The sequence below is a fragment of the Neoarius graeffei genome, chromosome 5 (genome assembly GCF_027579695.1).
Source record: "Neoarius graeffei isolate fNeoGra1 chromosome 5, fNeoGra1.pri, whole genome shotgun sequence".
In the NCBI taxonomy this organism is placed as follows: Eukaryota; Metazoa; Chordata; class Actinopteri; order Siluriformes; family Ariidae; genus Neoarius; species Neoarius graeffei.
Genome location: NC_083573.1, coordinates 2,424,115 through 2,450,456, shown reverse-complemented (window position 1 = coordinate 2,450,456; position 26,342 = coordinate 2,424,115). Strand labels below are relative to the sequence as shown.

The window sequence follows — 26,342 nt, the reverse complement described above, 5'->3', positions numbered from 1 at the left end:
GTTGATGCCATAACCGGACTCCAGGCTGCTGCTGTACAGCGAAATCAAACAGCTCATGCATTAAAAACCTGACACTGAGTTTGTGTCGAGCAGATCAGGCGACACATATTGTGTTCAATGCTGTGAACAAATTCACAGGTTGTGTTCATTTTAAAACGACACATATCCATGTGCAAAAAAGCTGAATTCTTCAACACAGATTCATTTAATATTGATGCAAAATGTGCAAACTGGAGTGCGACAAATAATTGTGTAATTTTTCGAAACATTCCTTCTAAAAGCACACAGTGAGATTTATTTGATATTTATTTTAATCCAGCAATAACATAAGAATTTTGTATGGATTAAACACACAGATGGTAAGTGAGAATATGCTTAAGAGAAATTAAAAACTCCATGAAAATTATCAAACCATAAAACAGAATTTTGTGAAAGTACATATTGTGTTGCAAGAATTTTGTTTGTAATTTTCTTTAAATTGTTGGTTTGATGCATTTTTTAAACATTCAAGGAAAGAGTAAAATCAGATCACTGTTCAAACAATATGATGGGTCAAAGTGTCACAATTATCAGTCGATACAGTATTATAACTGCATTAGACTGCTCGAACACACTATTGTTCCTACAGTACTAATAATAATAATAATAATAATAATAAACAGCAAATCTTACTCATCCTGAGGCCCGACTGACCACAGAAGGTTTTTGCAAGCACTTACAGTTACAATACCTGTTCGGACTGGGACTGTTTTGGCCTCTAGAGGCCGCTGTTATTTCCTTTTCGTGTCATGTTTGTTTTGGCCTCTAGAGGCCGCCACTGTTCCTGTGTTTTGTGTTTTTGTTAATTGCCTGTTTAGTCCTGATTATTTTCACCTGTGTTCAATTTAGTTTGTGTATTTATACCCCCTGAGTTCAGTCCTCTTGTCACGGAGTCTTTGTGCTGTTATGTTTATCTCCAGTTTCCTCTGTACCGTGTTCTTTGTTTTGCACTTTGCTTTTCTTTTGGACTTAAGTATTTACTGTGTTTTTGGATCTTCTGAGCGTTCAGCATTTTGCCTTTCCTTTTGTTTTTGGACTTTGCACCTTTGGATATTTTTATTTTTGTTATCTTCTGAGCTTTTGGATTTTCTTTTTTTTTGTTTTTTCATCGGATTGTAAATATTGTACATAGTGTAAATAAACTGTTGTTTGATACTTTTTCTACTTCCGCCTCACGCCTCTGCATTTTAGTCATCCCCCTGGTGGCCTAGTGGGGGTTAAATTGTTTAAATTGTTGGTTTGATACATTTTTTTAAACATTCAAGGAAAGAGTAAAATCAGATCACTGTTCAAACAATATGATGGGTCAAAGTGTCACAATTATCAGTTGATACAGTATTATAACTGCATTAGACTGCTCGAACACACTATTGTTCCTACTACTACTAATAATAATAATAATAAACAGCAAATCTTACTCATCCTGAGGCCCGACTGACCACAGAAGGTTTTTGCAAGCACTTACAGTTACAATACCGAAATTAGAAATAAAGAATTTCAAAAATTATATCAAGATAGATTGTCGTATAGACAGATGGAGATAGATTGTGATTAATAAATGTATACAGTATAATGTGGGCTGCATGCTGGTTCAGCGGGTCGCGTTCTCGACTCACAGCTTCAGGGTCACTGGTTCAATCCTGATCTCAGGGTACAGACTGTGGGGTTCCTCATGTTCTCCTCGTGTCTGTCTCTCCAGTTTCCTTTCAAACTACACCTCAGTAGGTGGACTGTCTTATCTAAAACGTGTGTGTATGGAACCCTGTGATGCTGTACAACACGAGGCAGAGTGACTGTTACTGCCATGAAGTCCAATATTTTCTGATTATATCTCGTCCCCAAGACTACCAACAAGTTTAAAAATTACATCAATTGCCAGAGGAAGATATTAGATGCGTTCTATCCAAGATAAAGATGAAATTCTTGCTGTTTTCTGGCCTGTATGCGACTCTGGAACAGGTATGGACAGGTGATCAGTGGAGAGGTCAGTCAGGACGTCTCTTAGTTCGCGTCTTTGTTTCTGGTTTGTCCATGTGCTGACAAACAGCATGAAACCACTTCCACACCTCCATTACTGCTTTACCGCTCCAGAATCAGAGGAAGATGGAGCTCCAACACTGAGAGGATGCTCAGTTAGGCAATGATTATAAATAATACATAAAACAACAGGCAGTGTGTCACAATCCAGTTTTACTTTTTCTTGACAAAGACTGATGAGGACAGTGGATTTTCCATTCCATTCCTATGGCCCAGTGCATTTCCTCAGGGAATGAAACCAACTGGTGAAGCTGATGTCTGGAAGGCTGTCCTTCAAAATGATGTTCTTCTGCAGTCTGAAAATTTTACTGATTTTTGTTGTAATGCCTTCTTCCCATGAAAACATCTTAATTTAGCAGCATAAAATGCCCCACAGTCACGTCCACCAAGAACAATTCCTTTCAAGACCAGCAGAGAGGACCCTCACTGATATTTTGGTTGTGTTCTTTGGTTGTTCGATTGGTTTCCTGTGTTTGTGCACACCTCAATTGAACTATTAACGTTCTGTGTGGTCTCTCTTCAGTGGTTTGATGGTTGTTTTTCCTGAGAAGTCTGTATCTGTACAGATGTTGTCTGTATCGATGTTATGTGGTTCTTGTTGTTGCCTTCTCTTGATTTTGGTTTTGTTTGTTCCTGGTTGTTGCCTTGCCTTTGTTTGTTTTGTTCATGCTTCAAGTCCTCTGAAGAACATTTTAGAGATAGTTTTCACATGACGTCACAGAGTCGGGGATTCCCTGGTGGCGGCCATCTTGGAGGGCAAGCTTACCGTACGGGTCACTGAGCACACATTGTAGCACGCGAGTTACATTCATTTATATATTATTTACATTTATAGTTACATTCCTACTATTTAAAACTTGCAATGGTGCACACTTGTTGTATTCACGGCTGTCTTAATAGGTCAGATGATGAAGTCAAGCGGAGCTTTTATGGAATTCCCACTGTACGGGAGCACTCAGCATACAAAGGAGAAATCTATGGCTTGCGAGAATCAACCGCAAGGATTATCAGCCTTCCAAACACAGCAAAGTCTGCTCCGATCATTTTATAAGTGGTAAGTTGTTTAAATAAACAATCAATTGTGTTTAAGTTTGTTTTTGGAAACCAAAACATCATGTGAACAATCTCTGGAGAATGCCTAACTGGAACCGCTGAGTGTACGTTTACATTGTAATGTACACTTAATATCGCTCGTTTGTCACGTTTCTATTTGAAACTTGTCACTTCACTCACGCAAGGCTCATTTTTGAAAAACATTTTAGGTCTATTCTGTATGATTTGATTTGTGTTTGGGATGCAAACAGCGCGCCTTTTGGCGGATGCCGCCTGAATCGCGCAGATTTAAAAAACAGTTTAAATCGGGAAGCTGTGCAGCCTGAGCGGTGTGCAGGACTGCGCAAATGTGCGCAGCTTCCCGATTTAAACTGTTTTTTTCTCATCCTTATACTTCCTGTTTCATGGACTGTAATGGATTTGCTTATTTAGTAATTTTAATACAGAATTTACTTTGAAATTATAATCAGACACTCCCAACGCCCCCCCTAAAAAAAAAAAAAACCGGATCTGCGTGATAAAAGGTGCGCTGTGAATATATAAAGTTGTATATATCAGACAGCCTTTCAGCCTTTAAAGTTTGATGAAGTCAGTTTCAGGCTTTGGCAGTTTCAGGCTTTGGCAGCCCTGCATAGTCACTTGAAAATGCATCTTTGTCCACTTCGTAGGGGTCAATTCCCCCAATCAAGGCCAGTTTGGCTGCATACCGTTGTCGTGAGATGTCGTCTAATGTATCTATATACTTCTGTTTGCTTGATTTTGCCGACATTGATCTTTATTTTAGAAAACTGACTATATAACTTCATAAATTCGTCCGAGATAACGTAGCCGGTAGTGGCGATGGTCCGTTTTGTTTGCCCTCCAAGATGGCGGCTGGGGGGCGTTCCCCGGAATGCCGTGACGTCAGTGAAAACTATCTATCAGAACTCAACTTTACTTCATCTGTTGTTCATGTTTGTCTATTTATCTCTGTAGAACTGACAGAAGCTCCAGTTCATTTTAAAACGTGTTTACTTGGAGTTGTGTTGTTTGTTAACTGACAGATATAAAATTGTCACTCTCTTATAATCATGTTTACTGACCAGATAAAGTTAAACAACTGGTGAAAATGATACATTAATTGGCTTTCCATGTTTTCTCGAGAGTCTATGATGTAGAAGAGACCCAAAAGTCACCACCAGGATTATTGCCATCCTTCATAAAATTAAATTCCGACATAATGATTTCTGAAAGAGCAATCGACGGTACGACTACAAATTGACCTCCTGGCAGAGGCAACCAAGTCTCAGGCTAAAGTTTGGTAGAATTTGGAAGAATTCGTGATGGCATCAATCTTCACACAACGTCCTGGACAAAAAACAGCTCTAAAAATTGTCATGCTCCACTCCGGACTTTCACTCTGGAGATTACTTATCTCCCAGCTCAGCGCTAATCCGGATCCAGGACGGGAATTCACTTCCTGGTTCTCTCTGCTGTGTATAAATAAGCCGTTTTCAGACCCTGATTTTGCCAGAACGTCCTGTTTTGCTGTTCTAGTCGTTTTTGTGCCTTTTTTGTGTTTCATGGTTTTTGCACTTAGGTTTTTTTTTCTTGTTTATGGTTTTTTTGCTCTAGCGTTTTTGTCTGTCTTGTGTTTTTGTCAAGTTTTTTGTCTCTTTTTACCTGGACTATTTTTTTTGTCATTTGTTTGTTTACCTTTTTTGCCACACCCTTTCCCTGAATTAAATCTCATTATTTATTGGATTACTGCCTGTGTGTTCTGCTTCTGGATCCTAATCTCGCCACCCCTAACAAATAGAATGGTTTAAAAAAAAACACTCGTACTTAAATGTAATTACTGAGGAATTAAACGAATAATAGACAAAAAACCTGACAGTGGGATTTTAATTACATTTTACCTCAAAGCGTCAGAAACAGTCATTAGAGAAATGAAGATTTATGTGAAACACCCTAATTTAAAGTTAATTGAATAGAAATTATTTTAAATTAATTTTGGACCATGATGAATATCCAAGTAATTTAAGATTTATAATATGTATAGAGACACTTTCATTAGTCTTATTGCTCAGTCATTCATAAATCACTTAATTATTTTACACAAATTTTATATCTTTTGGGTGGCAATACTTTTGAATTACCTATACTGTGCACATCATGTGATTACTACAATTTCAATGAAGCTCACTTCTTTTCCAATTTTCTCCGATTAACTCCTATTTCATTTGCATTGTGCTGAACCATTGTATTAGCTTTGCCACCTGTTTATCATCAGCTCTTTGTTTTATTTCTTCAAGTTTCTGCACTTGGGTTGTGTTTCCTGTTTCCTTCACTTTCTCAATCAAATAGTCCAGATGCTGCAGTGTAAACACAGAGTCAGGCTTTAAGGCGATCTCCTCAAGCGCTAGCACACACTCAACACTCATTCACCAGTCTGATTTTTTTGTTCTCCATTTCTGTTTTTTCTTTCTCCAGTTTACTTATCAAGCTCTTTTTCTCTCTAGACTCTGTCTCGTATTTCTTTTTCAGATCTTCCTTTGTCTTCTTGACCTTCCTTGTCTTACTCACATAGATTTTGTTTTCTTTTGTATGATCACTGACCCGACACTTCCCAGTACACACTGTGCACTTAGCCTCAGACATGACACGACACCATGAGAGATCTCTGTCTCTGACATGTCTGATGACATGATCACTGTCATATCTGGTGAACATGTTCCGCCAGCTAAATTCTATTGGTACCTTGTCTTTGTAAGTCTCATCCACTTCATATTCCCAGTTATGATGGTCGCCTTTTTTCTCATGTTCCTGTAAAGCCTCTTTTGCCTGCTGAAGCTCTTTTTGTTTTAGTTCCGTCAGTGTGATTCGATCCTTTAGATTGGAGATGGATGCTGTCAGTTGTTTGTGTTTTCTCAGCACTGCTTCAGTTATTTTCAAACTTATGGCTTTACTTTCTTTCAGAAAGGTCAGAAAGCTCTCCATTGTTTTGTTTATCAGTTTCCATGAAGCTTCATAATCCTCTAATATTTCCTCATCAGTATTCACAGGAACTGTTGTCGAACCTGAAATACACAGGCTCCCCTTTATCAGTCTGAGCACACGGGATTTTGAATTCCTTGATGGCTTTAATGACATTTGTAGGTTTTCTCGGAGCGTGTGTGACGAACACAACAATGTTTTTCTCCACGTCATGGCCAAATAATGAGAGAACGGCATTAAAAATATACCGCCGTCTGTCAGTGATGTGAGCAGTGGTTGAGGTCACCACAAGACAAACTGCATCAATTTCATGAACTTCATCTTTAGATCTAATTAACTCATGTAAACCTTCAGCTACATTTAAATCCTCCTGAATACCATCAGTGTGTCCAAATCCAGGTGTGTCGATGATGGTCAGGGATAACGGGTCGTGTTCAGTAAACACATCATATACTGTGACTGCATTTGTCGGAGTATTGGTTTGGTTTTCTTTTGTCTCTATGATCTCACACCAAACTCTGTCTTTACTTTCAACACCCAGCAGGTAATTGACCATGGCATTGATAACAGTTGACTTTCCTGTTCCTGTTTCTCCCACTAGTAAGATGGTTTTGTGAGGTTTGTTGGTGTCTTTTTCTCCAAATGCTTCTCTCTTCAGTCCTTCACCATCAAATACACTCCTTGTGTTGAGAATATATCTTGTGATGAATCCTTCTATTGTTCTGCTGTTTCTTCTGATTTCATTTAGTTGTGTTTCTGTTGAAGTGTCCAAGTCTTCATTCCTACACAAAAAATAATGGTTTATGGATTAATGTAAGGTACAGTGCATTCTAACTCCGTCCCACCCTGCATATTAAATTTGATCCACACATTTGGCAGGCTGGCGGCACAGTGGTGTAGTGGTTAGCACTGTCGCCTCACAGCAAGAAGGTCCTGGGTTCGAGCCCCGTGGCCGGCGAGGGCCTTTCTGTGCGGAGTTTGCATGTTCTCCCCGTGTCTGTGTGGGTTTCCTCCGGGTGCTCCGGTTTCCCCCACAGTCCAAAGACATGCAGGTTAGGTTAACTGGTGACTCTAAATTGACCGTAGGTGTGAATGTGAGAGTGAATGGTTGTTTGTCTCTGTGTGTCACCCTGCAATGATCTGGCAACTTGTCCAGGGTGAACCCTGCCTCTCACCCATAGTCAGCTGGGATAGGCTCCAGCCCACGACCCTGCACAGGATAAGCGGCTACAGATAATGGATGGATTCGGCAGACTTTCCTTCCATTATCTGTGTAACGGAGGTTATCAAAAACATTGTTTACTTCTTGTCATGTGTTTGGTGCTCTGTCGTGGGTTACTGAAAAATGGCTGCCTGCAATGCCCATTTACTAAATAAGGCAACATTTTTTGGTAGACTATAATTAAGTGCATCTGCATTACTTGTTTAAAATTTCAGTCTGGTGAAAAACAAAAATTTTATCAGATGAAGCCTTACCTTTCAGAGGAATTATGAAAATCTGCCATGATTGGTGTTCTGTTGCTGATATCTGATATCAAGAAGTAAATCAGGGTTTTATTTTCCAAGTCTGAGTTTCAAGTCAGAGAAAAACATTCTCAGAGCAAAATAAATTAGTCACATTAAACGCTCAGTACAGTGAAGCCTCTGTACGTACCGAGGACGTGGGAAGTCGGGGTGCTGAGGGAACTGCAGTCGCCCAAACTTTCAGCTGCAAATGCGAAAAAATAATAATATCAATAAACAAATAAAGAAATGAACAAACTCTAAAACTGAGCAGTTTGCCATGACTTTAAATTTGTTTGTCAGGGACAGTCTTCATCCAATACCACACTGATTACAGTTGGATTACAATTTTCATGGTTCTTTTTGGTGTGAACATTTATTTACTGGTTTTCATCGAACACAAACAACACAAAATAGATCTGAATATGAAATGTTAAATCTAAACAAACAAATAAAATAGCATGTTTCTGCATCTCTGCGTGCCACATTTCCCCATGATCCCCCTCTCTGCGTTGTGTAAATTGGCCACACTCCTGGTGCCCCATAATATTCTGTGTGGTCTTGTGGCTAAAACAGCAGAAATGTCAGCAGCTGCCTTTTGTAGCTTCTCTTGTCGTCTCATCTGCCGTTCATTTATAATTTTTGTGATATGATCATGTGAGTGAAGTGTTTAAACAGCCTGTACAAGGACGTAAAATAAGACTCCTGGGTCATTTCTGCTTTAAAATGAATGCAGCAGAAGAATAACGTTATAAATTCACACCCCACTTTTCCTCCAGCAGAAATGTGAACTCCAAATCCAAGAGGTCACAGTGTTGATAATGCCAGGTGTAAACGGCTTTGTGTTTCAGCGGTCGACTTGTGATCAGATTTAACGTTAATGGATGTTAATACCAGCCGTCCTCAAGACACATGACCCTGTTGAATCCTGGACATAGAACTGTCCACTTATCTTTGGATCACCCAGAACACACATTAATTACATTACATTACAGGCGTTTAGCAGATGCTCTTTTCCAGAGCATCATACAACAGGACCCTGACATACCCACAGCAGTGGGCAGCTCAGGGAGCACTTGGGGGTTAGGTGCTTTACTCAAGGGCACTTGAGCCTGGTCCATCCTGCTGGTCCAGGGAATCAAGTCAGCAACCTTTTGGTCCCAAAGCTGCTTCTTGAACCTTTAGGCCAAGGCTTCCCCAACATGAAAAACAGTAGATTGGACCAACACAACCTGAAATCACGAGTCGTTTGCATGCGTTTCGTCACCACAGACACCTTATCAAGCCAGAAACTTGAACAAGTTTGAGGAACACTTACATCTCTTTCCCACCATTTCACAAGACTGGTGCTCGTTTGTTATGCAGTTTAGTCCAGCAGTTACAATCTCCAGCCCGTAGAGGGCAACATGATGCACATTAAATTCGAGAAGGCTGGAAACAGTGAAAAGGGAAAAAACACTATTAGGAGAATTAAACCCCAAGACAGAAACTAAATTTTGTATGCCAGACTAGATGTAATGAACCAATTAAACTTAAATATAATTCATTAATTCACCTGTAATTAAGGTCAGTTTTATTTTTAAATTATTTTTGTTTCCAACATGCATCTTCTTTTAATCACTTTTAAGCATCCAGCCTCTTCCTCATCTCATCTCATTATCTGTAGCCGCTTTATCCTGTTCTACAGGGTCGCAGGCGAGCTGGAGCCTATCCCAGCTGACTACGGGTGAAAGGCGGGGTTCACCCTGGACAAGTCGCCAGGTCATCACAGGGCTGACACATAGACACAGACAACCATTCACACTCACATTCACACCTACGCTCAATTTAGAGTCACCAGTTAACCTAACCTGCATGTCTTTGGACTGTGGGGGAAACCGGAGCACCCGGAGGAAACCCACGCGGACACGGGGAGAACATGCAAACTCCGCACAGAAAGGCCCTCGCCGGCCACGGGGCTCGAACCCAGGACCTTCTTGCTGTGAGGCGACAGCACTAACCATTACACCACCGTGCCGCCCCCAGCCTCTTCCTCTTACCGACAATTTCATTGAGAATAAATTCTCAGAAATTATCTGGCTTCATCTGAAGTGATTTAAAAATATGATTTCTGCCATTGCCAGACTAGATCACAAATTTTAAGTGAATGGTAAATGACCGACTCCAGATTGCATTGGTTGCAGTGAGTTGAGCATGTTACCCATCAGTGACCCCCACAAGTTGCAGAAAAACTGATTCTATTCAGCTTTATTTCATTTTCAATTTCTTTTTTTTTTACTTCAAGAAGGAAAATAAAGACAATTTGCTTTGAAATGTTGTACCCGTGATGTCTATTAATAAAAACAAAAATGGCTAATTGATTTCTGTAACGGACACAAAAATAGAATGACAAAAATGAAAAGCATCTCAGAATGTCCAATGTCGAACCTTTAGGCGGATGGGACACAACAGCCGAAGATCACGCCAGGTTCCCTCCTGTCAGCCAAGAATAGAAAGCTGAGGCTGCAGTGGGCACAGGCTCACCAAATCTGAACAGTTAAGGACTGGAAAAATGTGGTTTGGTCTGATGAATCTCGATTTCTGCTGAGGCACACAGATACTCAGGTCAGAATTTGGCACCAACAGCATGAGTCCATGGACCCAACCTGCCTTCTGCCAACAGTCCAGACTGGTGGAGCTCAGGTCATGGTGTGGGGAATTTTTGGCACACTTTGGGTCGTTAATGCTTATCAATCATTGCTTGAATGCCAGTCTATTTGAGTACTGCTGTTGACCATGTGTCTCCCTTCCTGGGCACAATTTACCATCTTCTACTGGATACTTCCAGCATGACAATGCACCATGTCACAAAGCAAGTCATCTCAAACTAGTTTCATGAACATGACTAGGGTTGCCACCTTCTGTGTGGAGAAATAAGGGACGCTTCCAAGCAACAACAACCCCCCCCCCCCAAAAAAAAAAGTGGGCGGTCTTTCTGATGTCAAAATGTTCACCACGGCATTTGCTAATGCCTCCTGATTTTGTTCTCCCACAAGACATTTTCTTGGCAATTTGAGTCTTGAAAGATGTTCAGAATCAGCTTCTGTGCACAATCGGCACGGTTAAAGCTCAGGTTGTGCTTAACAGTGTGGCAGTTACCTGAAGAGGCGTCATTAATTTGATTAAAATATGTATGGACTGGACTATTAAATACTACAAGATAGTTTCATCCTTTTTTTCCTGAGCTTGAAAAAAATTCATGTCTATCATGTTTATGGATGATACAGAGGAGACTAAGGTTTAGATGTTTTAAATTGTACATTGTCATTGGCAGTATTTTATGTTCAAATACGGGATGATCCTGTATTATACGGGACGGGTGGCAACCCTAAACATGACACTGAGTTCAGCGTACTTCAGGGGCCTTCCCAGTCACTGCATCCGAATCCAATAGAACACCTTTGGAATGTGGTAGAACAGGAGATTTGCTGCATGAAAGTGCACCTGAAAAATCTGCAGTAATTGCACGGTGCATCATGTCAACATGGACCAGAATCTCAAAAGCATGTTTCCAACATCTCGTGGAATCGATGCCATTGTAACAATCAGATCTTTGACTCAAGTTTGTGTTCCAATGAAATGTAGAAAGGGTTCTTTTGGATGAGACGGTCCATGTGAATTAATCGATAACCACAGTCAATACTACCGTGATAAAAAGCAAAGACAGGAAAGAAAATAGTTTGCCTGATTACTAAAAACATTTTAAAACTTTAGTTCTGTTTTCGTTCATCACGAATCATGGAATGAAGAACATGCAACAAACAGGGAAGAATAAAGAAGCGCTGTGTATTACAGAATAAAGAATTGAGGCTGTTTTAAGAGCAAATGGAGGCCCTGTGTTCCTCGAGTGCTCAGTGAGCGTATACAAAACCTGTTCCTGAAGTGAACTGAGAGGTTGAACAATAAACGATGAACAACAAATAATGAACAATAAACACCATATGGTTATATCTCCATCCTCTCCAAGGCGATGTGACTGTGGCTGCACTCCATATTCCTGTGTTGCATGACAAAATAAGAACCTTGTATCAAATGTCCGTATTTCTTACGTCTAGCAAAGTTCGGCGTGACGTCACCAAATGGTCACGTGATGTTTTGGTTGGCAAGAGGCCATTTATAAATGGCCGATCTGAGTTATTGGGTCATGAATTGATTAGGGTAGTGTCGTGTTATTGGCTGAACATACAGATTTGATAAGAATGATCCCAAGAGCTTTTACCGCAGACCAAAGAAACCTGAAGCTCGCCGAAAGCTTTGGATCGCAGCAATTAAGCGTGACAAGTGGGAACCTACCGACAACGACCGTGTTTGCTTTCGACACTTTAATTACTTTACACGTGATTTTTTATTATTTTGTTTTGCAGTTTAATATTATGATTAGATAAAATTTCCTCATCAGAAATAATATGTTGTGCGCTGACATTGCTTCGATATCAACCAAAAGAGGAGTAAAAATGCACGAGCAGCTGATTTGTATGCAGCGCACATGAGTACGATTTCCACAAATGCACTCACGGCAAGTTTATGTACTTTTTGCAGTATAAATATTTGACATTAGAAGATTGGTCGAACTTTTCATGATATGTATTTGAAGATAAATAGCACAGCCTGGATTTAAAACACTGCTTGTGCGTTCTAAATGTAGAACTTGCTGAAGTTTAGTGCTGTACTGCAGATCTTTGGTGTGTGCGTGTGAAGCAACAACATTAACTTGTGTTTCAAAGATTATATTGTGCCGATTTAATCTTTGTCTTATTATTATTTGGCACAAAAAGCAAATATAAATGAGCATTTCAATAAAACAACTGAATAATTAAGACTTGTATGCATTGAGATTTGTAGGCTTTCATTGATTCTGTTGTGTAGATTGAAGGCGTGTCAGTCACAGACAGGTGGATATCGCTGAAGGTCAGGTCGGGTCAGGCGCTTGGATTTGGGTCCCATTTGTCCATAACTGCGTAAGGATCAGGCAAAACTTTGGTGCCACTGCTGTACAGAAGCTTTGCTGCATATCTTTGCTTAGCATCAGTTGGCAACGAACTCGCATACTGTGATAAATCGCCACGAAAACTAGGTGATGATGCAACTTTGTCGGCTGTTGTGAATGGTTCTTGCCTGTAACAATGGGATTGTCTCATACTGTTGTTTACACACGGACTGCATTAGGAGGCGCCGCACATGCGCAGTTGTTGTTGTACCTGCGATGAGTACAGACTGCATTGTACTAAAGAGTGAGTTACAGAAGTGTTTAATAAAGTTCCCTGTGAGTAAGAGTTATACTCAACCGTCCAGTTTGTATAGTCAAGAGAGGACAGAACAAACTGAAACATGGCAGCAGCGGTCCAGCTGACGAGCAGCGGATTTACAGCGTGAAAACACCGTAACCACCGACACGCGGTCCAGACGAGTGTGTGGAAGGAGACACACCTGTTCACGAGTGAGACATGGAGGGATTAAAACCACCCGCACAGTGGGATATGGACGCAAGCAACCTGGCGAAGTCCTGGAATTCATGGAAAGAGGAATTTATTCTTTACATGGGACTAGCATTACCAGACGCGGACGACACTGCCAGAGTGATGCTGTTTCACTACCTCATCAGAGAGCGTGGAAGAGAGCTGTGCAACATGCTAATGAGCGGTGAGAGTACAAAAAAAGGGCTGTGGGTCATACAATAGCAAAGTTTGATGAACATTGTACTCCTAAAATGAATGAGACTGTGGAAAGATATCACTTTTTTGCAAGAAATCAAGGCCCAAATGAAATGATCGACAAATACGACACAGATTTGAGGATGCTAGCCAGCACCTGCAATTTCGGTGGGCTACAATACTCCCTTATTAGAGATAGGATCATTTGTGGCACACACAGCTCAAGTTGGAGAGAAAGACTGTTCAGAGAGGATGATCTGACACTGGATAAATGTCTACAGGTGTGTAGAGCTATGGAAATCTCCCGTGAGCACAGCAAGACTATTGAGGGACGAGTGGTGGAGGAAGTGCACGCTTTCCAGCGGAAAATAAAGACAGACAAAAGTAGAGAAATAACATGCAAGTTTTGTGGAAGAATACATGAAAGACAAAAAAATGTCCTGCTTTTGGGAAAAGATGCAAAAAGTGTGGGGAAAAAAACGCTTCGCAGTGACCTGCAGGAGCAAAGCGAGTAACGGAGAACAGAGGAAGAAAGTGCACACTGTTACAGAACAGGACTCAGACTCCTGTGAGGATATAATGACAGTCACAGCAGTTACACAGGAGATGGAGGCTGTGAATCATGTAAAGGACATGAGAATGACACAGAAAGGAACGCAGCAATTGTTCGCTGGAATGATGATCAACAACAACAACCTGGTGAACTTTCAAATTGACTGTGGAGCGACATGCAATGTTATACCAGAACACATGCTAAACCCAGACACACAGATTGAACACACAGATAAAGTGCTAGTGATGTACAACAAGTCCAAGTTACGCCCAGTTAGCAAATGCAAGGTAAAAGTGAGAAATCCCAGAAACCAGAAGTTGTACAGGCTGGAGTTTCAAGTTGTGGGAGAGGACTGTAAAACACCCCTGCTTGGCAGGAAAGCTAGCGAAACTATGAAACTCATTAAAGTACAGTATGGCGGCACAGTGGTGTAGTGGTCAGCACGGTCGCCTCACAGCAAGAAGGTTCTGGGTTCGCAGCCGGCGAGGGCCTTTCTGTGTGGATAGTTTTTTTTTTTATCAGACATCTAGTTTTTAGGTTTGTTTACCTGACATGTTTCGACGTACGACTGTCGTCTTCCTCAGAGTGTCACCGGATGTTATTGGTGACGCATCTTTTATCAGCTGATGTTTCCGAAGGCGTGGCCTTCCTGTCTGGTTTGACAGGTCGGTCACGCCTTCTACTGTCAGTTCGTCCCCTGCAAGATGGCACTCCAGGTATGGGAGAGCATGTATGCTCCCTCATATCGGTTGATGGTCCTCGGGCTTCGCTTACGGATCTCCATGGCCTCCCTGATCCAGCGCTGATGTTTGTTATCTTCTGTGCGGATGACTCTGGCATTCCCCCAGTCCATAATATGATTTTCTCTTTTGCAGTGATCTGTTATAGCTGACTTATAATTTTCCTGTTGTGCCTTTTCTTTTATTGTTCGGGTTTGTCTTGTAGCTGTCTCCTTTTCGCACTCTTTCTTATGTTCATTTTTTCTTGTGTTGAAACTCCTTCCTGTCTCCCCAATGTAAGTTTTATTGCATAATTGACATGGAATCTCATATATGGTGTTGCATCTGTTGTCCGGATGTATTCTGTCTTTGGGATGAACCAGGATCTGACGGAGTGTTGTGTATGGTTTGACAGGTGTGTTGCACAAAATATCAGTAGTTAGAACATTACATGAATGCACAGCAACAATTACAGATCCACAGGACAAAGAACAGGAGGAACAACATATACAACACGCACTGAAGGCATGTCAATATCCACAATGGGCAATATCCAAAGGGGTGGAACAGGTTAAGAACAACAAAACACAGAAGAAAGAGAAAAAACAAACCAACAAACAAGAACACAGGGGAGTAGTGACATTACCATACATTAGGGGAATAACTGAACGCATTCAAAGAGCAATGAGGAAACACAACATTAACACACCTGTCAAACCACACACAACACTCCGTCAGATCCTGGTTCATCCCAAAGACAGAATACATCCGGACAACAGATGCAACACCATATATGAGATTCCATGTCAATTATGCAATAAAACTTACATCGGGGAGACAGGAAGGAGTTTCAACACAAGAAAAAATGAACATAAGAAAGAGTGCGAAAAGGAGACAGCTACAAGACAAACCCGAACAATAAAAGAGAAGGCACAACAGGAAAATTATAAGTCAGCTATAACAGATCACTGCAAAAGAGAAAATCATATTATGGACTGGGGGAATGCCAGAGTCATCCACACAGAAGATAATAAACATCAGCGCTGGATCAGGGAGGCCATGGAGATCCGTAAGCGAAGCCCGAGGACCATCAACCGGGATGAGGGAGCATACATGCTCTCCCATACCTGGAGTGCCATCTTGCAGGGGATGAATAGACAGTAGAAGGCGTGACCGACCTGTCAAACCAGACAGGAAGGCCACGCCTTCGGAAACATCAGCTGATAAAAGATGCGTCACCAATAACATCCGGTGACACTCTGAGGAAGACGACAGTCGTACATCGAAACATGTCAGGTAAACAAACCTAAAAACTAGATATCTGATAAAAAAAGAAAAAAAAAAACCTAATTATATTTAATATAAGACATAACGAACGTAATCGAAAGACTTTCTGTGTGGAGTTTGCATGTTGTCTGCGTGGGTTTCCTCTGGGTGCTCCAGTTTCCCTCACAGTCCAAAGACATGCGGTTAGGTTAACATGGGGTGGCCTTGGGCTGAGGTGCCCTTGAGCAAGGTACCGAACCCCTGACTGCTCCCCGGGCACTGTAGTGTGGCTGCCCACTGCTGTGTGTGTGTGTGTGTGTGTGTGTGTGTGTGTGTGTGTGTGTGTGTGTTCACTGCTTCAGATGGGTTAAATGCAGAGGATGAATTTCAATGTGCATGTGACCAATAAATAAAGAACATATTTGCCACTGAAAGTATTGTGTCCACAACTGACACCAGTGAGTCTACATGGACTTTAGATGAGATAAAGACGGAGTTCAAGGATGTGTTCACAGGGGATGGATGCTTGGAAGGAGAATACAAAATAGAGATTGACTCCACTGTCGAACCTGTGAAACTCCCAAAGTGAAGAGTCCCTGTGGCTATGATGAAACCCCTACAGGAGGAACTACAGAGTCTTGTGGACAGAGAGATTATTGCACCAGTTCAATACAGTACAGACGCAGTACAGATTGGATAAGTTCACTGCAGTACAGATTGGATAAATGGTATGGTGTCGGTGCAGAAACCAAATGGAAAGCCCAGAATCTGCATCGACCAAAGACCGCTAAACAAGGCTCTGAAACGAAACCATTTCCCATTGCCTACTATAGATGACTGTGGCAGCGGGGGCGTGGTCAAGTGTCGGTCTGTGAATGTAGGGCGGAGTCAGGGAAGGTAAGTGGCAGAATCACTGCACCTGATGTGAGCCAACCTGTGTTTGTGTGTCTTCCCCAGTGACCGCGCCCTATAAAAGGAGAGAGAGAGCAGAGAAAGGGAGCTCTCTCCCGACCCGAATGCATGTGTGAGAGTGTGAATGAGCTGAAAAGCCACACATATCATGAAAAATAAAAGTTTCTGAGAACTCAGTTCTGGCCTGCCGTGCTTCTGTGCTCCACCCACCTGCTCTGGTTTTACAGTGGTGCCGAAACCCGGGACGGAACACAGAAGGAGACAGCCCCATGGAGTCCTCCCCCTTCAAGGACCTGGTCCATGCCCTCGCCTCGGCCCAACAGACCCAGCACCAGGCGCTGGTCGCCCTCCGGAAGGAGCAAGAACAACAGTTCGAAGCCCTGGTGCTGGCACAGCAGAAAGATCGTCAGGCGTTCCGGCACCTGCTTGCGTCAGCAGGGTCCACCATCATCACCGCCACGGACCCTCCCCACCTCACCCTAACAAAGATGGGTCTGCATGATGACCCCAAAGCCTTCCTTGCTCTTTTTGAGCAGGCAGCAGAAGCATGGGGTTGACCGGTGGAGCGGCGCGCCTCCTCCCCCTGCTAACGGGCGAGGCACAGCTGGCTGCACTACAGCTCCCCGCCGACAGCCGGCTGGTCTATGCCGACCTCCGCAGGTCCGTTCTCCAATGTGTGGGGTGCACCCTGGAGCAGCAACGGCAGCGCTTCCGTGCGCTGCGCCTGGAGAAGGTTGGTCGGCCGTTCACGTTTGGCCAGCAACTCTGGGATGCCTGCTGGCAGTGGCTGAGGGCCGACAACCACAACACCGAGGGAATCATCAACCTGGTGGCGCTGGAACAATTCATCGCCTGACTTCTGGAAGGAACAGCGGAGTGGGTCCAGTGCCATCACCCAGCATCGCTGGATCAGGCCATCGAGCTGGCGGAGGACCATATGGCGGCTGTTCCGACAGCAAGACAGCATGTCTTCTCTTCTCCCCTCCCTTCTCTCTCTCTCCCCTTCTGTTTCTCATCCTCACCCCATTCCCCCACGGCGGAGGCGGGGGCCGGCTCCACACCAGCCGGCCCGCCGCACCCACGGTGCCCTATCGTTTCCTACTTCCATGTTTGTGTCTTCCCCCCCTCAGGTGAGTGAGCTGCGAAACACCGGTGCAGAGGGAGAGCCTGGGCCGGTATGCTGGCGCTGCGGGGAGCCGGGGCACCTCCAGCATCAGTGTTCGGTGATGGAGGTGGGCGCGGTGGTCCAGATCCCCGACGCACCAGAGACCGCCCTCGATTGGGCCGGAGCATATCGCATACCGGTGAGTATCCAAGGGGATATGTATCAGGCTTTGGCGGACTCCGGCTGTAATCAGACCTCAATCCACCAAAGCCTGGTGTAAGACGAGGCATTGGGGAGAGCACAATTGGTGAAGGTGTTGTGTGTGCACGGGGGTGTTCACAACTACCCCTGAGTGTCGGTCCACATTCTATTTCGAGGGGAGAAATTTAGAGTAAAGGCGGCAGTTAATCTTCGCCTTATCCACTCGATAATTTTGGAGACTGATTGGCCGGGATTTCGGGAATTAATGTCACATTTAGTGAAGAGTGGGGCCTGCCATAATTTAGCGGGGGGAGGTCCCGGTGTGGCATTGGCAGGAACAGCTGTCACAGAGCCGTCTATGTCATTGTTAGGTTTATATAAGTACTATTCTTGACCCAGAAGGCAGTAATATTAAAATGGTGACAAAATTAAGGATTAACTTAAGGTTCAGTTAAAAAACGACCTTAGGTCCGGCTGGACATTGTTTGGGAACATTTTGTTTATTCTTTGATATGAGAGTGTATTTTGAACAGAGAAGTGTCTGAAGGTCTGTTTTAGTGTCAGATCGACTCACACACACTCAAATGGTAGAATTAAAGTTCATGTTTATGTTAATTCATTCAGTTGAAACTTAGGTCATAGCTTCATAAAAGCTATGAAATATACTGAAATATATTGAAATATACTATGGTAGTGATTTGGATCCCGTAATTAATGAATGCATTCCGTGATTAATGTTAGTTTTATAGTTCTAGATTAGTTTCATAATGACATTATAATTATAATTAAGATCTTATGATTCTAAGGGTTTTAGTTTAAAAGCATTAACCTAATTTAGTTATGAGTTTAATCCTGTTAGTTGTTTAATTGTTCTCTCTCTTTCAGACATATTCTCATTGTTCTTATGTTTAAGTTGTTCTTATTTTTATGTTTATTTTCTTATAACATTCCTTGTTTTAGCATTATTAAAGACATATTGTTATTTGTTATTTTACTTATGTTGATGAAATCAAGATGTAATTTACTGACTGAACACACATTCATGTGTTAAGAATTATTCATGTCAATTATTAGATCCTTTCTGTGCAAACTAGTGTCTTTGACCTTCTCTGTAGACTAGACATTGTGTTTAGACATTCCATGCTCTAACCATAATATTGACCATAAGCCGAAACTCTGATATCTATCTGTACCTTACTGTCAGCAAAAATATGTTATTATATTATGATTGATTCAAGATCATTACACACTTCCACATAGACGCACACCCATCACACACACACACATGAAGACAAAACATAAACACAGAGACACTATAAGACGTTTTCAAAAATGTTTTCATTTTGACGAAGTGACTGTGCGAATAAACTGGCATGTGAACTCTGTGGTGTTCCCTTGTCTGTTTCTCTCGACCTGATCATTCTCGTCCTCGGATCCGAGGGGGCTCATGAAGGAATCGGGGTCTCTTTCTGGGTGAACCCCAACAATTTGGTGTCAGAAGTGGGATACTGCCAACCAGGTGAGTAAATTAATTTTAATTTATAATTTGATTGGTTAGACTTCCGCCTGGTTGGTAGTAATTTCAAAAAAAAAAAGAAAAGAGACCCAATTCAGGTTGGTAAACCTCGTGTAGAGGCACAGGACATTTTGGGGAACCTCGTAGACTTTTTAGACTCTTGTTTACGGGACGTGACGGGGCTTGGTAGAGCCACGGGAAGACTGGTAAACCTCGTAATTTGTTTACGGGAAGGTGATCCTCGTGAAGTGAAAGAGCTGTCACGAGAAGAGCGTGCTTTTAATCTTTGATTCCTTCGTGCAGCCACCATGGGGGGAAAAATTGTATTATAAAAATTGTATTATATTAATTGTATTATATTAATTGTATTATTGTATTAAGGTACCCGGACCCCGAGAAAAAAACCCACGGGATTAGATGTGGTTTAGCATTCTACACAGATTCTAGACAATTTGGCCGACTCAGTTTTGATTTATCCTCATCCAGGTATTTGCAATCTCGAGGAGCTGTGTAATGTATCTTTAATTGTTATAGCATTTATATAAGGCATTACTGGATATGCACAAAATAATGAAACAACAAATCAGTACTCTGGACATGAACAGTCAGAACTGTGTTCCTGGTGTGCATAAATGTCAAACCTTTGGTCAATCAAACCTGTTTAACCAACTTCCAAAATCCTTATTTCCCTTACAAAATCCTTATAAGATGCAAATTAAAATGATTTACCTAAAATTTGAATGATAATTAACAATGATATATCCCAGGTACTTTTTATTCAATAAACTTTAAGAATGAATACAAAGCTTCAATGTTTGACAAAAAAACTACGAAGTGTAAATGTTATGTGCTCTTTTATCATTGTGGGAATTGATTATAGCTCTAAATAAATATTGAAGGGTTTTTTTTGTTCAAAAGAATCCGTATAACTTTATTTGTACGCCCGTATACTATGTTTATTGAATCAAATCCGTATAAAATACGGTCATTCTGTATCAGTTGACATGGGTGTGCATTATGATCTCAACGAAAGTTTCACTGAATCGATTCTTTAGAACAAACTCGCATGCGTGTGAATCAATTTACTTGATTCACTCTTGATTCTTGACTCAGAAACTACGGAAACCTTATTTGTATTCCTGTTTTCAAATTGTAAACAATAATCACACTTTCATGCTGCATGAAATTAAAGTATGAACTTTCCTCAAACCATTACGTGTGCATGAACTCAACAAATGTAGCGTCTGTACCGATCGATTCGCTCAATCGAGTCATTTATGTTTCGTCCCGAAGAAGATCCGAATCTTTTGTGAATCTCATCACTATTAGAAATCCAAGAGAAGAGATCCTCTTCCCTTAACATCATCAGAGGAAAAATCTGCTTCTTAATCAATTAGTTTCAGCGTTTGGTGAGTAGATCATCTGCATTTTATTTTATATTCATTGTGTGTTGATAGTCCGAAACTTGTAACTGGAGGGTTATCAGGAAAGTCACGAGTGGTCCGCGAGCACTCTACAAGACTATTAATGCGTTTTAATAATTAATAGTGCAGCTATTAATGCAGTTTCATGTCTAGATCTTATAAATGATGAATACGAAGTATGTGACGGCAAAATAACATGAGAACTCCAGTTCCCATGATGCTTGTGAACTGGGCATGCGCACTGGATAAAAGAAAAAACAGCTCTTTAGGGCAAAACTCTCGTCTCCTCAGATTTGGGCAGTAATTCTATGCGTTCAGACCTTAAATAATGAAATAACTGTACAAGCAAATACAACACAAAAACCATTTTAAAACATTCACTTAAATTAAACAGACATGGTAAAAACAGAAGAAATATATTTAAGGCTTAGAGTTTGATTAATTCAGCCAAATCAAATATCACTTTCAGATTTGAAGATATTTATCAGGAATCATTTTTAAAATATCGAGTATTATACCACTTCCTGTTTAAAGGCATAATAAAAGGCATCAAATATATTTACCCTACGTGTGAATGGAAATGCCGAAAAGTTTAATGTTTAATGTTGATCTAAAACATTTTAAACTGATCGTGTGGTGGTCTAGTGGTTAGGATTCGGCGCTCTCACTGCCGCTGGTGTGGTGGCATTTTTATTAATCATATGTAATTCTAACCTTTAAATATCCTATATACTCCTGTTTCTGACGCGTTTTAGCGAAATGTGGACTTGTCTTGTCTGGGAAGCATGAAATTAGTTCAACAGCGAGCTAACCCGCTCTTTACTTCATTTTTGACATTTTTTGAATAATTGTCGTCCTATTATAATATATAATATTTTGAATAATTGTTCCGTAGCAATATGCTTTGTCTCTTTTCTCAGTGAACATTGAGATAAGAGCTCCCAGACTGTTACAGAGAGCTATAATATAAACAACTCATGCAAGAATAGCAGGCAAGGACAGCCACAGAAATCTGCACTGGGCAGAGAAAATCATTATTTTTGGCACTTTCTCACAATAATAAATTTAATAAGTAATCTCTTTATATTATTAGGTAAATTCCATATACATAAAGTCAAAATGTCCAAGACAACCAATTCCCATTAATACTGTTAATTGAATTAAAAATGTATTTTCAGTCTCGGTCACATATCGAATCCAACAAAGAGTGCTTATCAGCTATTCAATTTTATTCAAATTACATTCAGTGAAATTGTTTGTCATTTCAATTTGCCCTGTTTTTTATCTCCTTATCTTTCTTTAAACTTATTGCTACTTATGAGGCTAAGCTTAAACATGTTCCTCCTAATTTCAAACTATTGATATGAAATGCTCTGATTAACTGTTTGCTGAGTTTTAAACCTCCATACTTTTGCCTTTAAAAACCACAGAGGATATGGAATGGATAGGCTTTTAATGTATTTAGTTAACCATAATTTTTTTCAGCAAGAAACAGTTAACAAACGTTTCTTGAATAACTTTTTGTTTATAAATCGGAGACTTGGGTTTATCTTTGTTTAACCATTAAGAAAAAACTTCATAAATTATCATGATTATGATACATTGGCTTGTATAAGTACTAATTGTCCTTGAACCTTTCCGCATTTTGTTACACTGCAACCTGGAACTTAAATTGACATGAAACTATTCATGTGCATCCTGTTTATAATAAGCAATACCTCTCTCTCTGGATCCATGTCATCCTACAGTCTCTTCTCGAGCAAGGCGTGGTGAGACACTTTACACAAGATTTACGTAAGATTAATGAATTGATTGTTTCTTCTGTAATATCACAGGTTCCTGACATTAATGATCTCTGTTCTGCCTTTTTTTCCACGCACATGAGGAGATAGCGTTTGGACTCGAGGTTTCATTTGACTCTCCTGCTGTTTTTTTTTCTTTCAGCTGTAATTCATAACGTGCTCTGTGACCTTCTCCCTCCCTCAGGACTCTGTGGTCTGTGTGTTCTGGTATCTGCTGAGTCACCAGAAATCTGCCAAGACACTGACACTTGTGCCTGCTCCAACATCTGGCGCATAAGGGCTTTAAGGTTTCCAGAACCAAGCTGCAATATTGCATGGACACTTAAGTATTTGAACTTTTGAACTTTCTCAAGGCTGTCATTCTAGACACAAAACCTCCTCCACTGCAACATCCTTTGACCTGGACTGATGCTATGGTGGTTGCTTATCACTCCCTCAGAAGCACCCTTTGTTCCGCCCCTGGGTTACCTGCTCACTTCAAGCCCTTCCACCTCTATGCCTGTGGACACCGGGGCACGGCCTCTGGGGAACGTGGGGGGGGGGGGGGGGGGGATGCATCATTGTGCGTTTTTATCCAAAACATTAAAACATTAGACATTGTTGCTCAAGGCTTACCTGCGTGTCTGGGGGCTGTCTCCGCATGTGCTTTGATGGTTTGATGGTTGTAAAATTGACAGACCCATTAAATTAATTAATCAGTAATTTAATAGATAATTAGATTAACATATGACTATTTATTCTCTGTTCTACTAACAATCTCGTAATTCGTGTCACATCCTCTTTTGATAATGTAGGTCGCGCTCTCGCACGCCTCCTTAATTCTCGGGATGATACTTGGGATGACACTGATATTGTCTGTCTAAAAAATCGTACATACTACTAGTATCAGGTCTGATCTCTTCCCTCCAGCCCTCTAGGGATCTTTGTTGATGGTTCTTGTTCTAAACCCTCAGACGGTTCTTGTTTTATAATTTATAATATTATCACACCTAGTGGTTAGCGCTGTCGCCTCACAGCAAGAAGGTCCTGGGTTCGAGCCCCGGGGCCGGCGAGGGCCTTTCTGTGTGGAGTTTGCATGTTCTCCCCGTGTCCGCGTGGGTTTCCTCCGGGTGCTCCGGTTTCCCCCACAGTCCAAAGACATGCAGGTTAGGTTAACTGGTGACTCTAAATTGACCGTAGGTGTGAATGTGAGTGTGAATGGTTGTCTGTGTCTATTGCCGCTTTTCCACTACAAACGCGGCTGAGTTGGGCTGAGCCGTGCCGTGCTGAGTCGAGCTGAGCGGGGCTGTTGGAGTTGCATTTCGACTACAACCGCGCTGAACCGTGCTGGCTGGAAGTGGGTGGACACATTGGGTGGAGTTAGCGAAAGTGGGTGGACGTCAGGTGATGTCGTTAAGCAGCGCAAACAGTGACATCAGTGAGCTTTTAAGCGGTAGTCTCACAACCCGAATAGTAAACAATAAACATGGAGGACATGGAGTCGTTAGTGTTGCTGGTCTTGGTGCTGTGGCTTGTTGTCACCGACAACGCCGACAGATACTGGCAAGAGCGTATAGATGAGGCGAGGCGCATAAGGCTTCAGAAATTCTCGTAATTCGTAATTATTCTCCTTCCGGGTTTACGGTGTTTACAGATCCCAGCGTGCTCGCGGGGCGTGTGTGGGCATGTGAGGACACTCCTCCTCACCAATCAGTGCACAGGGGAGTGTCTGCTCACGCCCCCAGCCTCACTCGGCACGGCTTGGCTCGCTTCAGCCCCACTCCAAAACGGTGCGAGTTTTAGGGGCTAAGCAGGGCTGAAACGAGCTGAGTCGTGCTGGTTTTTGGTAGTCGAAACGCGAGCCGTGTCGGGCTGAAGTGAGCTGAAGCGAGCTGAAGTGAGCTGAAAAAGGGTAGTGGAAAAGGGCCATATGTGTCAGCCCTGTGATGACCTGGCGACTTGTCCAGGGTGTACCCCACCTTTCGCCCATAGTCAGCTGGGATAGGCTCCAGCTTGCCTGCGACCCTGTAGAAGGATAAAGCGGCTACAGATAATGAGATGAGATTATCACACCTCTGTGGTTATTCTGTGTGTTCAGTCAATATCAGCCTGATATTCTGCATGAGACATACGCTCTTTCTTTCTCATTTGATTTTTGTCATCTTGATTGTGGACAAATTCTCTAAATGGGTAGAAGTTTTTCCCTGTTCTCGAGAGAACACGAAGGTAGTTACTCGTTTTAATACCTAGTTATAAAAATAATAATAATGATACATTTTATTTATAAGTGCCTTTCAAAGTACCTAAGAACACTGGACAATAAAAAAGAAAACAAACAATAAAAGCAGAACAATGAAATAACAACAATAAAATAATAAGAAATCAATATTAATAATTATTGTTATAGTTATGGGGTTTCAAATGCCATAGACTCAGACAAGGGTACCCGTTTTACCTCAAAAGTCACACAAAACCTTTGTAAGTATCTCTAAACTAAACTGGTGTTTTCACATTCCTCAATCCTCTGGTATCGTAGAACGTACTAATCGAACATTGAAAGACAAATTAATTAAGGTCATGCAGGACACAGGTTTGGTTCTGTAATCCATAATTCATTCTGGCTGAAATTCGTGTGACACCAAGAAATTATTCTCCCCTGGAAGAAGGGAACTCCGGCTCCGGGTACCTCTGATTTGAAAATGCATATGGATGAGTATTCTGCAGCCCTTATAGATAAGTTGCATAAAATTTGTACCAAGGTCAATAATACAATATTATCTCCACCACCCTTTCACGTGGGAGACAAGTGCTGGTGTGATTTTTTAAAGTAATTATTTGGACAATTGGGAAAACGATATAATGGGCCTGCAGACATAGTCGCCATTACTTCTACTGCTGTTTTAACTGATCTTTTTCCACAGTGGATCCATGCCACTCGATTGAAGAAGGCTCCATAACAAAGTTGTGTTACAATAACAAGTTTGCTGCTATTAACGCTTTTTGTGTCCCTATCTAGTCTCCCTCTGGCCAGTTCTCTCTCTCTCTCTCTCTCTCTATTTCTGAGCTCTACACAGATTCGACAGAATCCTCAAGACGTTGTGAACAAAGAGGGGAAGAGATCTTGCGCCCCATTTGGAACCAATCATCCTCACTACAACCATGACAGTCCTCATCACGGGTTTCGTGACTGCTTCATCTTTGCTCGGGGCAGGGTTACCCGCCCGAGCCTTCTGGACCACTTCATTGCTCGGGGCAGGGTTACCCGCTCGAGCTGGACTTCATTGCTTGGAGCAGGGTTACCCGCTCGAGCTGGACTTCGAGACAACATCTTCTGGACTAACTTCGCTAACTGGACTGCACAAGCGCACACCACACGAATGTGTTATGTCTTTCATCTGATGCCGTTCTCTACTATTATTACACATCTCTATGCTCTGAAACTCTGTATTCTTACAGGACTCTGTTCTCACTATAGGTCGATATGCCTTCTAATTTCATTTTTCCCCTCACTGTTTTAGAACAAATTACTCTGAAGGAAGTAGCGTGTATCTGGGAATTAAGAGGTTT

At 41.7% G+C, this 26,342-nt stretch overlaps 1 protein-coding gene across 1 annotated transcript in view; it reads right to left on the bottom strand.

Annotated features, from left to right (window-relative positions):
- Positions 1–379: 379 nt before the first annotated feature.
- The window catches only part of LOC132886382 (tRNA modification GTPase MnmE-like), a 34,311-nt gene continuing 8,348 nt past the window's right edge, over positions 380–26,342 (bottom strand). Inside the window, exons 2-5 of the mRNA XM_060920970.1 lie at positions 8,927–9,039; positions 7,760–7,813; positions 7,582–7,633; positions 380–6,887 (exon numbers count right to left, since the gene is read on the bottom strand). Coding sequence (XP_060776953.1) covers positions 6,161–6,887; positions 7,582–7,633; positions 7,760–7,813; positions 8,927–8,942 — 849 coding nt within the window. The 5' untranslated portion in view covers positions 8,943–9,039 and the 3' untranslated portion in view covers positions 380–6,160. The remainder of the gene's footprint in view (positions 6,888–7,581; positions 7,634–7,759; positions 7,814–8,926; positions 9,040–26,342) is intronic.